The following is a 22,621-nucleotide window of genomic DNA, read 5'->3' on the forward strand; positions in this document are numbered from 1 at the left end:
AAGGGAATATCAGAGATAAGGGATTAAGCCAAGTACAGAGATAACAAAATTATCTAAGGAGCTTGGAAAAATTTACCAACTTCCAGGAGCAAATCTCTGAGTGCTATTTTAAAAAGTCACTCTGATGGAAAATTCTCACTTGTAAATTTATGTAATAAGAATTAATAGTTTTCTTAATTTTGTATACAGGGCTCAATGTAGTGACTTTTGGCTGCACTGGCTTGAAGTGTTACAAGAAAAACGAAGAAAGAGAGGTATTCGTCAGATGTGGACAGACTCCATTTGGGTCAGACCTGTGCTCTGGAGGTCACAGGAAACATTTCAAACACCTTTCCTTTCCGCTTCCATCATAGACGGAATTCGAGCGTAGGCAGGTACTTCCTAGGGAAGATTTCGTTTTTCGAATATTTCACTTCTTGAAAAATGGAGCAAATGAGTGGCTGGGTATAGACCCTTGGCACCAAGTGGCTGGGAGTAAATGGAACACCGCAGGGACACAGAACTTTGCCTGCCACTGAGCATATTACTGGAGAAATACAGTAGAGAACCCAGCAGGCTTCTGCAAACAACGCATCCCTTTAAGTTAATTGGTGTTCTATAGAAGCTGAAATGCTCTGCTTATTTACAAAGCTACAGATTTATGTAAAGCAAAACCAATTACACTTAATGCCTAAACTATTCCAGGTGTTCAATGATGATGCTGCTAGGCGCTAGAGAAGAAACTGCTGTGTGAATGCAGCTTGTTCCAAATGGAAGCATGTGTACTTACTGCAATTTAGCTTATCACAAGTATCAACCCCCATGTGAGAATTCTAAGCTCTTTCAGTGTTTGCTTTGGGTCAGCTTCATAATTCTGTAGATCTCCTTTCTTCTCTAAGGACGAGTGAAAGCATAGTGAGCACCTTTTTCTATTACAATGTAGAAATTAAGAAGGAGGTGAAGGCAATTTTTGAGAAGAGAAAAAATCGACAAAACAAGGCAACCCTGTTTCTAAACAGTCGGAGAGATTGTGAGAGCTTCTCACTTGTGCTGAGGTGAGGTGTTTAAAGGTTTCTTGATCTTTTGGGTGTTCATTAAACCCAAATTGCACACTTGGCATTTAACCTTTTGCAGCAAGGGAAGCTTTTAAGGCATACTAAGAGTCGGCCTCACTGTTCTGCCAGAGTATAAATGCTAAACAAAGAAGGATTAGAAAAAGTTGCAAGGGAAGGAATTTATGCTTAGAAAAGATAGTCTTACCACTTGTCCTCCAAACAAGCAAATAAACAAAAAATAGTTTGAGTAAGAGAAACACCTGGCACTTTACAGCTGCTCTTTGGCAGCTAAAAAAAGTGTATCATACCTAATCAAGTTGAATAAATCTTTTATTCTGCAGATCTAAAATATTTTATGTATACACAAGGGGGGCTTAATTACAAATCAGTTGCAATCAGCTCACGTACCCACCTATCCTATCCAGCATTAATTGTCCTGGAAAGCAGTGATTCGAAAGCTTTTGAGAGCCCAAGGATGATTTGGGTGTGCTTGTTAAAACCACCAATACCTGGACCCCACACCAGAAAAGGATCTGAATGAGGGTGGTCTGTGATGGGGGCCAGAAAGATTCACCTGAAACAGGGCGTGCTCAACCAAACTCTGCTACAAAGTTACGGGACGTTAGTTTTGACTTTTTTTTTTTAATGTGTTTCCACATTTCTTTGCTTGTGAAGGAAGAATCTCTTTTGGAAGCTGACTGTCTGCATGTATTTCAATTGGTAACAGTAAAGACTAAAAGATGCCGTTTGGGTTAGGGAATCCCTTTACGCATCACTATTTGGTCTGGTCACTTAGCCTCCTCTCAACACTCTTTTAACATTCCTTGGTTACCTTCGTCCCTTTAATCCCAGTAAGGCCAGCATTTAAATTATTTTACACCTTCTTTCATATGTGGACATTGTCTTTGTTGAAGACCTTGATTTTAGTAAAGTTGCTTTTGAATTCAACGAAAATTTCCTTAATTCTTATCTTGACAGTGTAATATTAAGATCAAATATAGTAAAATCATGTATAAGATTTATTATTTACTCAGACATAGACAGTGTATGGACACAAAGTCTGGCATGTAGCAAGTGCTCAATAAATTTATCGAGATAAGAATATTAACATACGGTTATTTTGTCTTCCAATGACTTACTAAAAACTCTAAAAAAAATCACATATATTGCTTTTAATGGGCAAACTATTGTAAAAAGTTGTAAAATATTATTGTATACCATTGTAAAAAGTTGTAAAATATTATGGTATATAGGAAATTATTATTTTCTGTCATAGAATATTCACCTAAACTTTAAAATTCCTCTATTAATTCTAATGTATAACATATGGATACAGAAGCACACTCCTGTAGTTTACTAGAGGGGTCATGATCGGTCTTCGTAAATAAAGTAGACACATACTGGTCATAAAGCCTCTCCCATATATATTGGCTCCTACACTAAAATGCATAAAGCATTTGACTGAAAAAAACAATGAATACTGTGCTCATAAGACAGGTAGAGTTAAATACAGTTTCATAGGGCTGTCTCCCAAAGATCAATACTTGAAGAAAATTCCTGTATACTGCCATAAAATTTCAGAGACTTTTCTTGGAGGAGAAGTGTTTCTTCAAGATTACTTCCACTGATGTTCTGGGCATTACAATGATTTAGATTACAATATCTAAAAAAAGAAAGAAAGCTTTTCTTAGGACCAGATGTAGATAACTTGATAAATCATTTGCTTTCCTCCTGTGCTTGTCTACATTTTATGATGGACCCATAGATACTGGCACAACAGTGATAATTATTTAAGAGCCCTGCTCACCCGGAACAGTCTTTATAAAAGGACAAAAGGAGTTTTAGTGCAAATTAGGGTGCCTCATAAGGACCTTTAGATGGCACTATTTTTTTTTTTATTGCTGTGCTTTAAGTGAAAGTTTACAATTCAAGTTAGTCTCTCATACAAAAATTTATACATACATTGTTATGTGACCCTTGTTGCTCTCCCTGTACTGTGACAGCACACTCTTCCTTTCCACCCCAGAGTTCCTGTGTCCATTCAACCAGCTCCTGACCCGCTCTGCCTTCTCATCTCACCTCCAGACAGGAGCTGCCCATTTAGTTTCATGTATGTACTTGAGCTAAGAAGCACACTCCTCATAAGTATCATTTTATGCCCCATAGTCCAGTCTAATCTTTGTCTGAAGAGTTGGCCTTGTGAATGGTTTTAGTTTTGGGCTAACAGAGAGTCTGGGGGCAATGTATTCTGGGGTCCCTCCAGTCTCAATCAAACCATTAAGTCTGGTCTTTTTACTAGAATTTAAGTTCTGTACCCTACTTGTCTCCTGCTCTGTCAGGGACTCTGTTGTGTTCCCTGTCAGGGAGGTCATTGGTGGTAGCTGGGCACCATCTAGTTCTTCTGGTCTCATGCTGATAAAGTCTCTAGTTTATGTGGCCCTTTCTATCTCTTGAGCTAATACTTTCCTTGTGTCTATGGTGTTCTACATTCACCTTTACTCCAGGTTGGTTAGGACCAATTGATGCATCTTAGATGGCCACTTGCTAACTTTTAAGACCCCAGATGCCACTCACCAAAGTGGGATGCAGAACGTTTTCTTAATAAACTTTGTGATGCCAGCTGACCTAGATGTCCCCTAAAAGCATGGTCCCCAGACCCCCGCCCCTGCTACTCTGTCCCTCAAAGTGTTTGGTTGTATTCAGGAAACTTCTTAGCTTTGGTTTAGTCCAGTTGTGTTGATTTCCCCTGTATTGTGTGCTGTCCTTCCCTTCATCTAAGATAATTCTTGTCTACTATCTGGTTAGTGAATACCCTTCTCCCTCCCTCCCCACCCTCGTAACCATCAAAGAATGTTTTCTTCTGTGTTTAAACCTTTTCTTGAGTTCTTTTAATAGCGGTCTTACATAATATTTGTCCTTTTGCAACTGACTAAATTCACTCAGCATAATGTAGATGATGCTGTTTTATAACCTGCAGTGAGTCTACTTTCAATGCTGACAAGGAGACTGAAACCCTATCAGTTTTACAGATTTATGAGGGGCCAGGACTCATTAAAGGTTCATCATACCGCACTGAGAATTTGGAAATTTTGTGCTGAGACTATGTGGAAAAAACCACTGTTGAAGAAGGAATCCATGAATATATGTCTAAGAATGTGGCCCAGACCTAAGAAAAATGTTTACCACAGAAATGGCTTCCCTGAGTGTATTCTAAGCACTAGGCACCATACTAGAGCACTGTACTCACCCTAACTTATTTAATTCTCACTACAACTCCAGAAGGATGGAGTCATCCCCATTTCACAGATTGTGAAACTGAAATTCAAGAGATGAAGTAATGTGCTTAGGGTTCATATAAAGAGTCATTGGCAGAACCTGGGTTTGGAATTAGGACGCTCATTCTGAATCTGAGGCTTTTCCCTTTATGGTGTGTTGCCTCTAGAGACTCATTATTATTCGCTGTTGGGTAAGCTCCAGGAGGATAGGAATTTCTGACTGCTTTACTCACTGCTGTAACCCTACTGCCTAGACCAGTGCCTGACATGTAGTGGATGTTCAATAAATTTTGGTTGAATGAAGAAAAATATGGGCTATAAGTTCGCTTTTATCAGATACACATAAGTCTCTGGGGTCAGACATCTATTTTTGATTTGTGAAGTTTCAAAAGCTAATTTTACCTTCTTTTCCTTCTCACTATATTGCTAAAAATAACTGTAAGAGAGAGTGAATACTGCCTAAATAACTGGTCATTTGTCTCTGATTTATGTCCCTTTCAATAATTGTTCCAGGTTATGCACAAAAGATTACAGAGATCTTTGACAAAATGAGTGTGATATCAACTTTATGAGATGCGTTGTATAACACTGGGGGGACAGTGGTGCTAAGTTATAAAAACAAACACCCTCCCACTCCCCACCCCTCCCCAAGAAACACCTGTGATTTCTTTTTATTTTAGCATCTGATGTGGGATAGACTCATTATATTAAGTACTGCAGACATATTTTCCTAATAATTTTCAGCAAGGAAAAGATATTTCATCTGCCTACTTCCTCCCCACTCACCAAAACAGAGAGCCTTGGGTATGATATGCCACCATTACCCTATTTGAGATCTGATTGAGGAGAACTCTAATCCAGACAGGGACAGGAGGCTGTTGGTTTGGCTATGAGTGAGGTGTAAGTCTGGCCTGACATCCATGGATAATTCCTAACTGTTCTCAGATGAGGCTTTGACCCTGACGAGATTAGTTTCATTCTAGGACTTACTGCTAGGATTGCATCTCAATAATATAAGCTTTGCACTGGGGGTGCCCCTCTGGTGCTACCACAGACCTAATGCCAACTGTATATTGGTGGCAATGCTGTTTCATAATTCATCAGGATCTTGGGGAGAAGAATAATCTGGGATTGTCCTGTTCTTGATAAATATGCCATCACTATCTGGCTCTGAGCAGACAAACTTTTGGGTTTGGTGAAAATTGGATTGCAATTTGATGTATATAGAGATCAAATACCATTTGACTCATAAATAATAGGTTTCAATAGTACTGTCCTTGGGACACTGTGTTTTTCCTGTTTCTATGCATACTTATTGTTCATTAGTGTTCGACAATAACAATCAGTATGTAAATAAAACACAACCATGTCTTCCTCATTGTAGACAAGGAGCTTTCTGCTTTAGGTTCTATACTGTTTCCTGCCTAATGGTTGTGGTTTGACCCATCCGATCCCAATGATCAGTAGGTACCCAAGGCAACCTGTGCCTTTGCACTAATGCAATTGGTTCTAGCTACTTAATTTCTGGAGACGGATTTTCCAGATTCTCCTTTCTTGTGATATGTGACACACTTTTCCTGGAGGGTGGCTGAACAACAGGTGGTAGTGAGTATCCATAGTTACTTTAACTGAAGAGACTGGTTTCCTCCAACCCACCAGAGTTAAGGGATTATTAGAGAGTGGTAGAGGGCTCCACTATGGGACTTAGGAAAAACATGGTATAGGACAAGCAAACTTGCGTTTGAAACCTGGTTGTGTGAACTTGGTCAATTCACTTAACTAGCTTTGCACTTTAACTTTCTCATTTATAAAGCAGAGTGATAAGAGCTATGTAATGGAGGTGGTGGGGATTAAATGAGGTTATCTGTAAGTGTCTAGCATGCTGTCTGAGACATAGGGGCGCTCAACACATGGTAGATTAATTTTTTTCCTTTCCTGCTTTGTTTCATCCTCTATCTTTCTTCTTTCCCTTAAAAGCATTCAGGAGAAAAGAAAGTAGACAGGAAATAGGGAAGATTTGGTAGGAATATGGTTTATTTCTAAATAAACCCTACATCATCACTTAGTCTCTTCTCATCCTTGGTTCCTCTAATATCTGATGCTTTGTATATTTTTATCCTTACTCCTTGTCTGCATCCCACTCCACCATCCCTCATTTATTTATAATAACTCACTTGCTTGACAATCACAGAGACAGAATCACACTTAATATTTTAATTTGAGCACTAGATGTCAGGTTGATGTGCACACAGAAGTGTAACTAAGATATGGCATGTAGGGCATGTGGTCTGGGTGCTGCTTGAGAAGGGGTGCTAATGAACAGGTTCTATTGACCATTGCAGTTTCCATCACCAGCTGTGAGAGATCATTCAGCAATTTAAACTAATTGCCACAGGCACAATTTTCTGTAGCTAGGACCCTGTGTAGACATGAACTTTGCTTTGCTCAACTCTTTCTCTAGTGCCTAAACAATGCTCAGCATGTTTGTTGAACGAACGAATGAGGAAATCCATGAGCTAATAGATTCTGGTTCCAGTGGTAGTTCTACCTGAACTCTACCCGTAATCATGACCATCTTGGCCACACCTCCAGCATGAGTCTAGCAGAGGAGTAAAAAGAAAGAAAAAGAGAGCATAAGGCATAGTTGTTATTGTTAGATGCTGTCGAGTCAATTTTTGACGTGTAGGGACCCTCTGTGACAAAGTAGAACTGCCTCATAAGGTTTTCCAGGCTGTAATCTTTATGAGAGGAGATCTCCAGGTCTTTTTTCTGCAGAGCTGTTGGGTAGGTTCCAACCGCCAACCTTTTGGTTAGCAGCCAAGTGCTTAACCTTTGCACCACCAGGACTCCTTAGGCAAAGTATAAGGGAATTATTATTGTTATTGCTAACATTTGTGAGCATTTACTCAGTCTCATGATAACTTTATGAAGCAGTTACTATTTTTTTTTGTTTCCATTTTGGGCGAGGTTAAAAAGCTTGCTCAAGTTTGTGCAGTTGATAAGCTGTGGCGCTGAATTCAACTGGGCTGACTCTGGAGGTCACCTTTTAAACCACTTCAGGAAAGACAAGGATCAAATCTTACAGTGGGAGCAAAAGTAAAGATTGATAGACAGTAGAGCTTATGAGAGTTGTTTGGAGGCAATGGATGGAGGGGAAAGCAGCCCTGCTTTCAGCTTCAGTTTTGATGTCCACTCTGCTTTCTGGGAGGTTGAGGAAGTTCCTTTGGGATCCTTCTGTAAGACTCTCTGCTTCTCTAATTTGGTTTTCAACCTAAGACTGAGACTGGCATGTTAGGGAAGTTATACATTGTGGAGGGTCAATTTGGTTACTGATCCACTTTGAAAGGTAAGAAATTAAAAAACTCAGGACACCGTATAGGCTTTGACTTTGTCATTAATATTCTGTCTTGCATGGCGTTTATTTAGGTTCCTCTCCTTATACAGGACCATAAGCTCCACTAGAGCAGGAGCATAGGTGGCACTAAACATTTATTAACTTGGTGGCTTTGTATCCTTCCAGTCCACTGCTGTACCTATCACAAGATTGATGCTCCGAAAGAGATTTGTTAGATGAATACGAGAATGTTTCAGGCAAGGAAGAAGTGACAATGTATTGAATAACATATGACTAAATAGATAAATAAATGCAGGGAAGTGGAAAAAAATCTGTTTAACTCTCCTACTATGTGGTGGACATTGTGCTTGGCCTTTAATTAAAATTCATGTCACTAAAACCTACAAGAGGGTGGTAATATTGTCTTTATTTTACGTGTTTGGAAATAGAGGCTCAGAGAGGTTAGGCACTTTGCTCAAGGGAACACAGCCATCCAAGAATATGTCAGTAAGAGAGAGATGAGCTGGTGATGGATTGATGGTAGATGATACATGTTAAGCCACTAAATGGTCTCAGGTGACTAAGGGATTTTGCAGTTTATTATTGACCTTGAGGTGGTCACTGTCTACTTAAAGGCCTGAATGGGATTCAAATTTTAAATGTCATTAACTTCCTATCTATTTGTTTAATGATATTTTCTTTTAATGATAATGACTCATTCATTCTTATTATCAGTATGGTTATTTCTGATTCTAAAGTGCTAATAATTTAGTGGAGAAAAAAGTCCTGTTTTAAACTATGTTTTACGACTGAGTAAAGCACTATTTTATTATGAGGATCGACGGAAAAAGTAAAATCTAAATTGCAATTTCTTGCTCTGAATAATCTGTGAAATTTTTCTACTATGCTAATTTGTCCATCCATGGCATACTGGATTCCCATTAGCTTGGTGATGGTTCCCAGACCAATATTTCATGAACTCAGAAGTGGTTCATCTTACTACACACTTACTTACCTTTGTGAAACACTCCAGAATCCCAGGACGTTCAGCAACGTTAATGATGCCAGGAAGAAGAAGAAGCTTTCTAAATTGCCTTTGTTTAATGTGTTTGGAAACCAATTGCCTGTTTGGGACAAATGTAATTGTTATTCAACTGCAGAGATGTAAATTTCTGAGAATATTTTATCATTCCACAATTCATAGAGCTTTATTCACTTCAATTGTATCTATGAAGCAACAAAGCTCATCTGAAACTTCATTGTCGAAATTAATTTAATCCTTTAATTAGCAGTAAAATGATAAGCAAAGCACCCAAATATTATAAATATTTTGAAGGTCAAAAAACTAAATTTGCATAACACGATTTAGGTGTCACAAGAACTGGGTTCTAAAGGTAATCCTGATTATGCTATTAATTTGCAGGAACCACGTTTGTCTCATTCACCCTTATATTTCTAGTACAGGGGACAATGCCTCGCACATAGGGATTGTTCAGTAAATATGTACTGAATGAATGAAAAATGTTTGCTAGATAGTCTGTCTCATATGCTCATTGTAAGGTTAGTGTGATAATACATGTGATTGAAAGATGTAATATTATTTTGATAACTAAGATAAATCTAGTGATACCTTATTATAATATCAAAGACCCTATTGATCAAATTATTTGCAATCTCCAAGTTCCATGTAGATTTTCTTTTGACCTGGTAAGTAATCTAATACCCCAGAATAAGGGATCCTCATTTCCTCAGAATGTCAAGCTGTGTATATATGAAACTATCCAGGATTCAAGGTAATTGCCTTTACTTTGCTCGTAAGTGTGACTTTTGCTTTGAATCGTCGCTATAACTATATATGTGTGTGTGAAAAAGATTTCTATATAAATATATGTATGTGTGTATGCATTTTTTCCTCATTGGGTTTGAGATATTATTATTGAATACATTATATAAAATATAACTTTATAAATATTGTATATACCCATACCCGTTGCCATTGAGTCTATTCCAACTCATAGCTACAATATAGGAAAGAGTAGACCTGCCCATAGTGTTTCCAAAGCTGTACATCTTTACAGAAGCAGACTGCCACATCTTTCTCCCGCAGAGTGGCTGGTGGGTTCAAACTGCTGATCTTTTGGTTAGCAGTTGAGCCCTTAACCTTGTGCCACCAGAGCTCCTTATATTGCATATACAACATTTATTTTCATGTAATATTTTAAAACAACAATGGGATCTAGTATTACCAAATATAGGCAGATAGTAATACAAATATTTAAAAGATTGTTTAAAAGGGAAAATCTATCTTTACAAAGGAAAGTACAATTCAGTGGCAGTTCTGAATGGGTAGAATATTTCCAAAAAATGCTATGTATTATAGGAACAGGAATTGATCATCCTTGAACAGTCAAATGCCAAGGCTTTAATTCCTTGCCTTTTTGTAGGAACAGTTAGTACAATGTGTGGAGAAGAGGGGTGTAGGACCAGAGCAATCAGTCCGTGTGCTAGCAGACTTGATCTTCAGTGCCATCTTGGCACACGGGTTGTGGGTTCCTTCCTGAACTAGAAAATGGTTCTTGGCCTCTTCTTTGACTATGCATACTTTTAAATGGGATTTGAATTAAATGCTCTGCTCAAGGTTGATAGTCAGCAAGTGCATAAGTATGACAGCTGTGATTAATTGTGCCACTTCCTATTTAAAGCTGTTTCTCTTCTGTCATTTAACTTCCCAATGGCCATTATTATGGATCAGCCATGAAAATTAGCTGTGTCCATTATAGTCTTGGGCCCATAAATGAAAGCTGGTACTGAGCTTAAAGCTATTTTGTAAGTTCCACTTTCCCATTCTATTAATTTGTGTTCTATTACTAAAGAAATTTGTGGTTTATTACTATATGGACATGAGGCCTTCGGCTGATATTTGGATAAGTTACATGTCTCACTGAATGTTTCTCTATTATCTGTATATTGAGTATTGTGAAGACTGTTTGGTGTGTGTGTGTATGTGTGTATATAGGAACTAAACATTTGATTGTATTTGAGTGGGGGGAGCTAGGGTGGAGGTCAAGATAAGGTGAGAAATCGCAATTATCTGTAGGAAGAACTAAACCATCCTGTCAAACCTATTTTCTTATTTCTCTAGAATTAATATCCCCACCGTATTTCTGCCCTTTTCATTTCACATCGGCACTTCGCGTGTCATGTGATTAGACCATTTTATCGCTGTGCTTCTCTAGCTGGAGTAAGAGGAGTTTGCATAGACTGCGTGAAGCCTCAGAATTAACATGACATTAATTCTTCTTGGAGCATGAATTTTGGTCCATAGTAAGTAATTGAAAAGACTGTCTTTATATTACAACAAAGTCAGATGAAGGAGAAGAATATAAATTTTATAAGATCTTTGAGGTAGAGCATAACATTTCTAAGAAATTGTGCAAGTACAGCAAATATAAGCCCTTCAGGAAACAGCAGCAGATTCCCATGGGCTTGCTGGTGTACTTGCATCTGTCGTTGGGGGCGCTGTGGCTTGGTGGTTGGCGATGTAGGGTGACAGGAAGATGTCATACCAGAATGGTTAGAGAAAGGTAGTGGCAATTTAGTTATACACAAAACATTTTGGAAGTGGGTTATTTAAAAAATAAAATGAAAGATTGCCATATCACCTATTCAAACTCCTGACAATGCTCCTGTATTCTTTCTTAAATACAGTTTTTTAGGGTACATCTCTCTTCTGAATGCTGATTTTTATTCTAGTGCCATATTTTTGCCTTATTTAACTATAATTTAACATTCTCGGCGTAGCAAATTTACATAGGAGCTCTATGGTAAACCATCACCTGAGTTGATAGCATGGAACAAACACTAGCATCAAGTCTGACAAACAGACTGTTCGTGAGACCTAAAACTTGTTCTATTTATGTAAAGGTTATCTGTGTATTTAAAGAGACAGCTTTGGGTGTAAAAACATATAGAAAGAGCGTGGGTGTTGGAGTCAGATTTTTAAAGTCAAGTCTTGCCGCTATTATTTAACAGTCTTATGGTTGGGCAAATAACTGGACCACTTGAGTCTCACTTTCTCTTTTTTAAGATGATGACAATAATACCTCCCTCACTGAATTGTTATGAGACATAAAAGAGATAATGGATGTTAAGGGCTGAACAGAGAGGAGGCACTCTATAAATGTTAGATTATCACCGTCCCCCTGCCCCTTTAGAGATAGTTCACACACAATCATGTAGCCTGAGCTTGATCTTGGGCCTGTTTCCTGTCAGATATTTCTTCATGTTTCATTTTGTTTTATCATTATCCCAGGACTAGTTGTAAAATGTTCCATTTAACATTGTCAGTTGACTCAGTTCTTAGGTACCATAACTTTATTTTAGTAGCTTATAAACTTTTACTGTCATAATTCACACTTGTACCATTTTTCATCTGACATTCCTAATAGCCATTGAAATCAGGAGCATCCTTGCAAAGGAGACGAAATGAAGGCTTTACATCTAGAAGAGGACTCACTACTCTTCCCCAGATCTCAGCTTGGGTGGACAAGAGGGTTACCAACTTGAGAACAAATATGCTACGTAAGGAGGCTAGTGGGTCACTAAGTGCCATTTGTTCATGCCCGCAGTGAACTCTAGTTACATGCTTTAATAATGTAACTAGCTAATTACTATCAAGATTTAGACCATTGAGGTAATAGGGTACTCACAAAATACTTGACAGTGTTCAGAAGTCCCCGAAGTATCTCTTGCTCAGCTAGATTTAATTGTCCATTGGAAAATCATTTATTAGAAGCTTTTCATGTACCAGGAAATGGGGATTCAAAGTTGCTTAAGAAAGGGAGCCTGTAAGTTAGTAGGGGAGACATGCTCTGGTCTATAGCCCTTACAAATACAAAATAAAATGCTTCTAGTTATCTTAAATTATCATGGCCGTTTTAGAGACAAAAAGGCTATAGAGTCATCTAGTCTATTACTTTTATTTTACAGATTAAAAGAAAATGAAGAATGAAGACTCAGACAATTAAATTGAAACGTTAATCAGTAGAACCCTCATCTTCTTACTCATAAGACAAATGCTCTACAATAGCCCCCCTGCCCGCTGATATTAAAGGAACTATCATAGGGTTGTTATGAGTCAGAATCAACTCGATGGCAACAGGTTTGCTTTAGTTTTTTGGTATCACATTTGTGACTTCTGAGTATCTTCTCAACAGTTTAATAATGCGTCTGGATAGCAGTCTTCAAAATAGCCTACTCCAGATTCCCCCTAAAATACCTAGCATAACATCTCCACCTGAATCCTGGGATTGACAATTAATTTATCGTGAGACTCTTGGAGTAATCTGCACTAAATTAAAGGCTTTTGACACTGGATTGAGAAACATATATAGAGACCCACACATCCTATGCTACTATGAACAGCACAAAGTTACTAATAGGAGGAGGATTATGCTTTATCCCTCTCCCTTTCTATTCTCCCACCACAAAAACCAAGGTCACTTCCAGCCAGAATTCTGATAGCTGTTGGCCTAATGCATAGTTACTGTTCTTTAGGAGGAGAAGGAGCCCACCACACACCTGTCTACATCACTACCCAGCACCAAGTACCTATGCTTCTAAACTATATCAGGGAGTCCAACTCCCATAAAACTACCGCACAAGAAGAAATGGAAACAGGATAGAGGCAGGGTACACTGCATTCCAGGAAGTGTAGTCCCCAAAAGTAAGGTATTGTAAGTTAAGGGTGACCTCTGGGGAGCCTCTGATCGCCATACATATTTGACACTGCAGTCTGTGATCATTCTATCTGATCAGAGTATTGGAGAACCTGACGGTAGGTGTCAATAATGTTCTCACTCAACCTGGCAGTCAGCTTCCTGCAGTAACTTGGGTTTTAATAGGGCACTTAAGCTGTAGACTTGAGCTCCAAAATGGAAAGTCACCAGCCATTATAGTGTATCCATATACTCTCTCAGTTGGTGAACACCGCCTCACAGTAAATCTTTTCATTTGAGGATGAGTGCATAGAAGAAAAGGACAGTATGGGAAAGGAAAAGTGATCATCATACATACATAAATATTGCTTACAAGAAACACCCCTAAAACAAAATGACGAAGGCTAAAATAATAATAATTATATTAGTTATAATAAATACAATAACTAAAAGTAATAACCTCACAAGGCAAAGACAATAAAAACAAAGTAGTGGAACATATTAATATCAGGCAAAGTTGAATTCAAAGGAAAAACCATTCAAAGGGACAAGGAGGATTATTTTATATTGAGATAAAGCACAATCTAAATTGAATCCATTACTATCCATTAAGTATTGAAAACATAATAAAATCTATTTGCTATATAGGGATAAAAAAGTAGAAAAACAATTCTTGTGAACGATTATGTCACACTGTTATCAGGCTTTGAGAGAGAGAATAGAAAGAAAATAATGTAGAGAATTAAAATAATAAGATCCATAAGAGTTTAATAAAGGTTATGATATTGTTTTGTACAAAGAAAGAATTTACTTTCTTTTAGAAGTTTAAATAACAGCAACACCAAATCAAAACTCCTAGAAATTAAAAATTAAAAAAAAACAAAACCCAAAACGATTGCTATCAGATTGATTCCAACTCATGATGACCCCATGTATGTCAGAGTAGAACTGTGCTTCATGAGGTTTTCATGGCTGTGACTTTTTGGAAACATCTCCAGGCCTTCCTTCCAAGGCACCTCTGGGTGTGTTTGAACTGCCAACCTCTCGGTTAGTAGTCCAGTATTTAGCTGTTTGCACTACCTAGGAATTAAAGATAAACCAAAAAATCCATTGCCATCAAGTCGATTCCAACTCATAGTGACCATATAGGACAGAGTAAAACTGCCCCATAGGGTTTCCAAGGAGTGGCTAGTGGATTTAAACTGCTGGCCTTTTGGTTAGCAGCTGAGCTCTTAACCACTATGCCACCAGGGCTCTTATATACTGCTCCTAAATAACTAGTCAAAGAGGAACTCAAAACTGCAATCACAAACTATTGAGAAAATAAAGAAAATGAGGAAATTGCATTTACAAAAGTGGGCCAAAAGATATAAAACTACTCAGAGGCATATTAAAAGGTGCACATGTTCTCATGTTTAAGGTAAGAATGAAAATAAGTGAATTAAACATTCAACCCAAGAAATTAGAAAAATAAAAGAAATCAAAGTAAGAGGAAGGGAATAGCAAGGTTGAAAGCAGAAAATCAAGATATTAAAGTTTATTTGATTTACTAGTTCTAGGAGCTGATTCATTGAAGAAAAATGTATCAAAATGAATAAAATTGGAAAATCTAATCAGAATATATAGCAAAAGATGCAAAGGACAAAACAATACTTAATTATGACTATGCTATATTGATGCAGTGGTTGAGAGCTCGGCTGCTAACCAAAATGTCAGCAGTTGGAATCCACCAGTTGCTCCTTGGAAACTGTATGGGGCAGTTCTACTCTGTCCTATGGGGTTGCTATGAATTGAAATCGACTTAATGGCAACGGTTATATGCTACTACTGATGTTAAAAATCTTATGAAAATAACGTGATTATTTAAGAAAATATTGATTGCCAAAATTGAACCAAGAAGAAATGAAAAATCTTAATGATTTTTTCCAATAAGAATGGAGTTATGTTATTCCATTACTAGAACTATATTATTGGAAAAATAAAATTTTTACATTTATATTTATATTATTAGAAAAAAATTCCAATAATAATGGAAAACAACTACAAAGAATGATTCCTAAGAGAGACATTAGGCTCTGAATGTACCTTTTAAGTTGTACGGAAGATATGGATCTTTCTCTGGTAAATAGATTCAGAGCATAGAGCATAGCAAAAAGGATCATCTATTGCTACCAAATATTCTTTATCCCATGTTTGTAAATATGGTTAATGTTAAAAATCTATTAATTAAATACACCATAATGTTAAGTCCAATTAAAAAAATCACAAGGTAATCTCAATAGCTTCTTAAGAACCATCCAATAAAATTTAAGCTTATTATTTAAATATCAAAAAACAAGAAATAGAAAGTTTCTTGATATAGAACATCCTTTAAGATTTCCTTTTAAATCCACAAAGATACTTAATAGCAAAATAAGAGTGATCCATATGAAAATCGTGAGCAAGATAAGCTATCCACTGTGACTCTCTTCTGACATTGACATTGCACTGGAAGTTCTGTGTCTTGAGAAAGACACAAAGCAGAAGAGTTAATATTGGAAATAAGGGTATAAAATTATATTTAATGGAAGATTAGATAATTTCGATGCAAACTTAAAAGGATCAACTGAAATACTCTCATTAATTTAAGAAACTTTAAGAAATTGGATGCAAGATGAAGACAGAAGCATTAATAACGTTTAGGTTATGTTATCACATAGTTACAACGTCAGTGAGTTGTAATGGTTTAATGGGGAGAAATGATTCAGTTTATAATAACCAAAAAAAAAAAAAAAAGAAGCATAAAATGCGTACAATAACTCCAACAAGAAATGTTCAAGAAAATAATAAAGTCCTATTTTGCAGAATTTTTCAGCATCAAATAAATAAATAAAAAAGTATGGTATATACTTATACAGAAGACAAAATATTGTGAACGTTTCAGTGTTTCCGAAATTAGCTTACAAGTTTTACTCATTTTATTAAAATTAAAATGAGATTTGGAGAAAATGGATAAAATAATTCTAAAATTGAAATGGAAGTATAAACTATAGAGAATATGTTTCTTTTTTTATTTTTAAAATGAAGAATAGCCGTAAGGAGAAATATGCCTTACCTGATGTGAAATAAATGTCAGAAAATTTTTACAATTAAAAGAAGGATGATGCTAAGCTAAAGTCAAGAGGCAGCTGAAAGGACCAGCTTAGAAACATAACCCCTAAGACCACCTAAGAACCAAGAATATATTACAGTATAATACATCATTAACAGATTTGTTTTCTTGCATCGATCCTATGGTTGTAGAATGTTTATGGTTTAATCAACTTTTCATGACATATATCAAATTATGTTGTAAAAGTTGGCTCTTTGAAGGGAATATTTCCCTTACTTAACACTCCAAATTTTGTAAACCAATGTTCACTGCAGCATTATTCACAATAGCCGAAAGGTGGAAACAACTCAAATGTCCATCAACAGATAAACAGATAAACAAAATGGGTACATACCAATAATACACAATGGAATATTATTCAGCCATGAAGAACAATGAAGATCCGATACATGCTAAGTACAACATGGATGAACCTTGAAAACATGCTGAATGAAATAAGTCAGACACAAAAGGACAAGTACTGTATGATCTCATGTATATGAAATATCTAGAATAGGCAAATGCATAGAGAAAAAGTTTATTAGTGGTTACCAGGGCCTAGGGGAGGGGAGATGGGGAGTTATTGCTTAAAGGACACTGAGTTTCTGTTTGTTGTGATGAAAGACTTTTGGGAATGGATAATGGTGATTGTTATATAACATGGCAACTGTAATGTCACTGAATTGTACACTGAAAAATAGTTAAAATATGATTTTTCTTATATATAATTTGTTGTTGTTGTTGTTAGGTGCCATTGAGTTGGTTCCGATTCATAGCAACCCTACATACAACAGAACTAAATACCGCTTGGTCCTACACCATCCTGACAATCATTGCCATGTTTGAGCCCATTGTTGTAGCCACTGTGTCAATCCATCTCATTCAGGGTCTTCCTCTTTTTCACGCATCCTCTACTTTACCAAGCATGATGTCCTTCTCCAGAAACTGGTATCTCCTGATAACACATGCAAAGTAAGTGAAATGAAGTCTTGCCATCCTTGCTTCTAAGGAGTGTTCTGGCTGTACTTCTTCCAAGACAGATTTGTTCCTTCTTTGGCAGCTCATGGTATATTAAATATTCTTCACCAACACCATAATTCAAATGCATCAATTCTTCTTCGGTCTTCCTTATTCATTACTCAGCTTTCACATGCATTTGAGGAGATTGAAAATACCATGGCTTGGGTCAGGCACATCTTAGTCCTCAAAGTGACATCTTTGCTTTTGAATACGTTAAAGAGGTCTTTTGCAGCAGATTTGCCCAATGCAATATGTCTTTTGATTTCTTGACTGCTGCTTCCATGGGTGTTGATTGTGGATCCCAGTAAAATGAAATACTTAACAACTTCAGTGTTTTCTCTGTTTATCATGATGTTGCTTATCGGTCCAGTTGGGAGGATTTTTGGTGCAGTGGTGTAGGGTTGCTATGAGTCAGAATCGACTGGACGGCAATGGGTTTGAATTTGGTTTTGGTTTGGTTAAGCACTTGACTGCTTGTCTAAAGGTTGGCAGTTTGAACCCACCAGCTGCTCCACGGGAGGAAGATGTGGCAGTCTGCTTCCGTAAAGATTACAGCCTTGGAAACCATATGGGGCAGTTCTCCTCTCTCCTATAGGGTCACTGTAAGTCAGAATCAACTCGACGGGAATGAGTATATAAAATTTAACACAATAAAATTAAAGACAATTCTACAGTCATAGATAAATACAATAAAATTAATCCCAAGGAAAGATATTGATAGATTTGATTACATAAATCAGTAAAACGTATGTAAAACAAACTCATCTATAAAATTAAATATCAAATTAAAACTTGGAAAATCTTATCAACAAATAGGGCTAAATAATAATATCCTTAAAACATTTGTGTTTGGTCAAACAAATTGACCAAAAGAAAAATGGGCAATGAACATGACTGAGCATTTCATGAAAGAGGAAAGATAAAAATGTTCTATAAACATTAAAATTCCAGTTTCACATTGCCAAAAAGTGAAAATTAAAATAACAATGGAATGTAATTTTTGCCAATCAAATTGATAAGGATCAAAATATTATTATGCTCTGAATTATTACTAGGCTGAAATTAATACATTGTGGCAAGTATTATCATACCACATTGTCAGCAAAATTGATGCATCCTTTCTAGAAAACAATTTTGCTTTACTTATCGATAGTCTTTAAAATATTTATCCTCAGGATTCTATTTAAAGGAGACAATCAATGATGTACTCAAAGATTATACACAAGAATGTTCATCTTAGTAATATTTATAGCAATGAAAAATTGGAAACAACCTAAATATTTCATAAGAAGATAAAGGTAAAATAAATCTAAGATGCATATCCATGCAATAAAATGTACCATGTAATTGTTTAAAGTAACCTTCATTTTTTTTTTTCCTTTCTGGAGAAGAATTTCAAATGACATGGAAATATTCACAATTATTATTTAAGGGAGAAAAAAAAGGTGAGACTTGGTACAAATCTTTTTTTTTAATTGAGAGTTCAGCAAGGTTTATTCAGACTTTAATTTTAACACCTATATATACACATATAAATTTAGCACATAGACACACATGCACAGAAATAGAAAAATATTGGAAGAAAATTTACCTAAATTGTAATTGCTATCATCTTTTCAAAGTCTTTTTTCTCCTTTATGGTTTTGATTTATTTCATCATATATTACCTTTATAGCAGAAATATGTATTATATATATTTTAATTTTTCTACTTTCTATTGTAACCAACAGGGTTAAACTGTTCCCCCTCCTCCCATCACATCTAGGGTCTGTGTGAGTTCTTGATAAAACATTCTGTGTAGTAAGCCCAAGGTATTCTTACTGCTTCTCTACTCAAGGCCGCTTCACTAACTGTTCTCCTCCACCCCCCATTCGGACATGAGCAATAAACTGCAAAGCTGTCCTAGATAAACTTCATGCGTCATACCCTCAAAGAACACACACACCCAGCCTCCATATTGTACCCTCCACTGCACCCCCATACATGTTAATTTGTTCCTGAAGTTGCCCACCTATTACCAGAAACTTCATGAATTATTCATAAATTCCCTATCCCAAACCCTATAACTGCACTAGAATCCCCAACCTTGGGGAGCTTGATTTGACAGTTTAGTCTCCGAGCTCCTTGCTTGACCAGCTTGCAGTAAAGTCTACTTTCTCGTTCTCAAAGGCCTGGTGTCTCTCAATTGACTCGAGGGGTTGCACTGGGCAGAACTCACCCTCATTGGGTTATACTATTCTTTTTTTTTTAAATTGTGCTTTAGGTGAAAGTTTACAGAGCAAATTAGTTTCTCATTAAACAGTTAATACACAAATTGTTTTGTGACGTTGGTTGCCAACCCCACAACGTGCCAACACTTTTCCTTTCTGCACCCTGGGTTCCTTGCTTCCAGTTTTCCTGTCCCTTCCTGCCTTCTTGTCTTTGCTTTTGGGCTGGTGTGCCCATTAGTCTTGTATACATGATTGAACTATGAAGCACGTCCCTCACGTGTGTTATTGTTGGCCCGATAGAACTGTCTGATCTTTGGCTGAAAGGTGAACTTCAGGACTGATTTTAAGGTGTGTCCAGGGGCCGTACTCTTGGGGTTTCTCCAGTTTCAGTCAGACCAGCAAGCCTGGTCTTTTTTTGAGCAGAAAAGTATTTCGAAACCACTTCAACAAACATACTTTTGAAATAATTTAACATATAAAAATCACTTCTGATTCATTGTAATACAGCAGAAAGGGGTGGATTCCCATTACAGCCAACGCTTCTTCAGCAGTTGAAGCACTGAATGTTGTTGGTAGGTACTGTTGCTGAGTAGATTTCACTTACAGAAGACCCTGTGTGACAGCAGGCCTGTTATTAACAGCCTTGAGACTGTAATCTGAAAATTATGTTTTGTGTATAAAACTATACTAAGACATTACCCCAGTAATCGTTGTTATATTGTTGCTAGGTGCCATCAAGTCAGTTAAAACTCATAGCAACTCTGTGTACAACCGAAGGAAACATTGCCTTGCTCCGCACCATCCTCACAGTTGTTGCTATATTTGAGCCCATTGTTGTAGCCACTGTGTCAGTTCATCTCATTGAGGATCTTCCTCTTTTTCACTCACCCTCTACTTTACCAAGCCTGATGTCCTTCTCCAGGGACTGGTCCTTCCAGATAACATGTCTAAAGTAAGTACGTTGCTTCAAAGGAACATTCTGGCTGTACTTCTTCCAAGACAAATTTGTTCGTTCTTCTGGCAGTCCATGGTATATTCAATATTCTTTGCCAACACCACAATTCAAATACATCAATTCTTCGGACTTCCTTATTCATTGCCCAGCTTCACATGCATATGAGGTGATTGAAAATATCATGGTTTGGGTCAGGCACACTTTAGTCCTCAGAGAGCTATCTTTGCTTTTTAACACTTTAAAGAGGTCTTTTGCAGCACCTCATACAGCATATTTTGTAAAATGGGGGCCGTCATAATACCCCAAATAAATGATAACTGTTGATTCTGAACCCTAAGACTCACTCCCTTCAGTAATATCTCAGTACAGTCCCTACTGAAATCTTACATATACCAAATGCCTAAAATATACATGGCACTATTTTAAAAGCCACAACATGTTGCTTTTGATTGGAGGCAGATTTCTGCTATCTCTTTTAGGAGGAAGATATAACATATCCCCTTCTTACTAATTACTCTTCTGTTTGTAATTTAATGGAACTTTGAAAAATGTTAAAATGTGCCCTTTAGAATCTCTTAAAATGATAGTTTGGCACAGCGAACAATTATTTCCCATAGACTTGCAAGAATTTTTTTATAAGTTATTTTGTAATGCTGGTGATCTAGCAAATGTCCAAAATTGTTGAGGCAACACTGAAACGGGTTTTATATCCTACTTTATTTTAGGCATGCCTTTCACTTCACTGTGTGCTTTTTGCTTGGGAGCAAAACGTATGCAATTAAAAACATGAAACATTTCGTTCTCTATGGTGGATGTGCTTCTGCGCTAGAGCAAACAAACCCAGGGTAGTGAAAAGAGCTTTGGAATCAGGGAGTCCTTGCTCCACCACTGCTATATGATTCGGGCAACTTATGTAACTTTTTCTGAGCTCATTTTCCTCTTAAGTCTGATAGGCCTACAAATATCTACCCCCAAAGAATTGTTGTAAAGATTTAATGAAATAATGTCTTTGTGAATGCATATACCGAGGTCTGCATATAACTGACACTTAATAAATGTTAATTTCTTTCCTTCCTCCTTTCAGTAACCTGATTTAAATGCTTCATTAGAGATTCATAGCTCTCCTACCTGAGTTAATTTTTAAAACACATTAATTTTCATGATACCTGAAGGAAATAGCACTTAACAACTGTATTCTAACTTTGACTTTTCTACCATTTTTTCATATTTATGTAATAAGAACTGAGATTATTATTGCCTTTAATTTACAGATGAAGAGACAGAGGCACAGAGAGGCTGAACTATTTGCCAGAAGTCACATAAAGGAGACAGAATAAATATTTGTTGAATGAATGGATGTGCTGAGATTGGACCCCAGATCCGCACAAGCTCAATACTTTGCTATAGAGAACAATGCCTGCGTCGTAACTTTAATTTGCATTTCCAGTTCTTGGGAATTGTGGATAAAAATGAAGTCAGGTTGCTTTTTCCAGGAAGGGACACTGTGTCTTTCAAAAGTGTAGAGAAATAGCTATGCATTGTTCACCTGAACTACAGAAAGAACGGGCATGGGTGATATTTGGCATCACAAGCTTCCTTACAAGGGTGAGTTAATTCTCTGTAAGAGCATTGGGAGGTAAAAACCCATCAAGATAGTGTGTTCTCATGATGATTTCAATGAATTATCATGGAAATGAGTTTTAGGAGAGAGGTAATGCTTTGTGATAATAGCCCGATAATGCCATTAGCTATGAACTGTAATTGTAATAGCATTAGTCAAATGAATATATCTGATATTAATTTGAGTGTCAAATATTTCTATACGGTTCTTCTTGTTAATTAAACATCAGCCTTGGTATTATTAATTCAGTATCTAGCCAGTGCTTTCACATAGTAGGAGCCCAATATGTATTTGTGGATTAAATTAATAAATTGAATTCCAAGTG

At 36.8% G+C, this 22,621-nt stretch overlaps 1 protein-coding gene across 1 annotated transcript in view; it reads right to left on the bottom strand.

Annotated features, from left to right (window-relative positions):
- Positions 1-2,549: 2,549 nt before the first annotated feature.
- Positions 2,550-22,621, bottom strand: part of SLC15A5 (solute carrier family 15 member 5) — a gene marked incomplete at its 5' end in the record, with an annotated part of 90,369 nt that continues 70,297 nt past the window's right edge. Inside the window, 2 exons of the mRNA XM_004387357.2 lie at positions 2,550-2,697; positions 8,659-8,767. Coding sequence (XP_004387414.2) covers positions 2,550-2,697; positions 8,659-8,767 — 257 coding nt within the window. The remainder of the gene's footprint in view (positions 2,698-8,658; positions 8,768-22,621) is intronic.

This window comes from Trichechus manatus, unplaced genomic scaffold (genome assembly GCF_000243295.1).
Source record: "Trichechus manatus latirostris isolate Lorelei unplaced genomic scaffold, TriManLat1.0 scaffold00184, whole genome shotgun sequence".
NCBI lineage: Eukaryota > Metazoa > Chordata > Mammalia > Sirenia > Trichechidae > Trichechus > Trichechus manatus.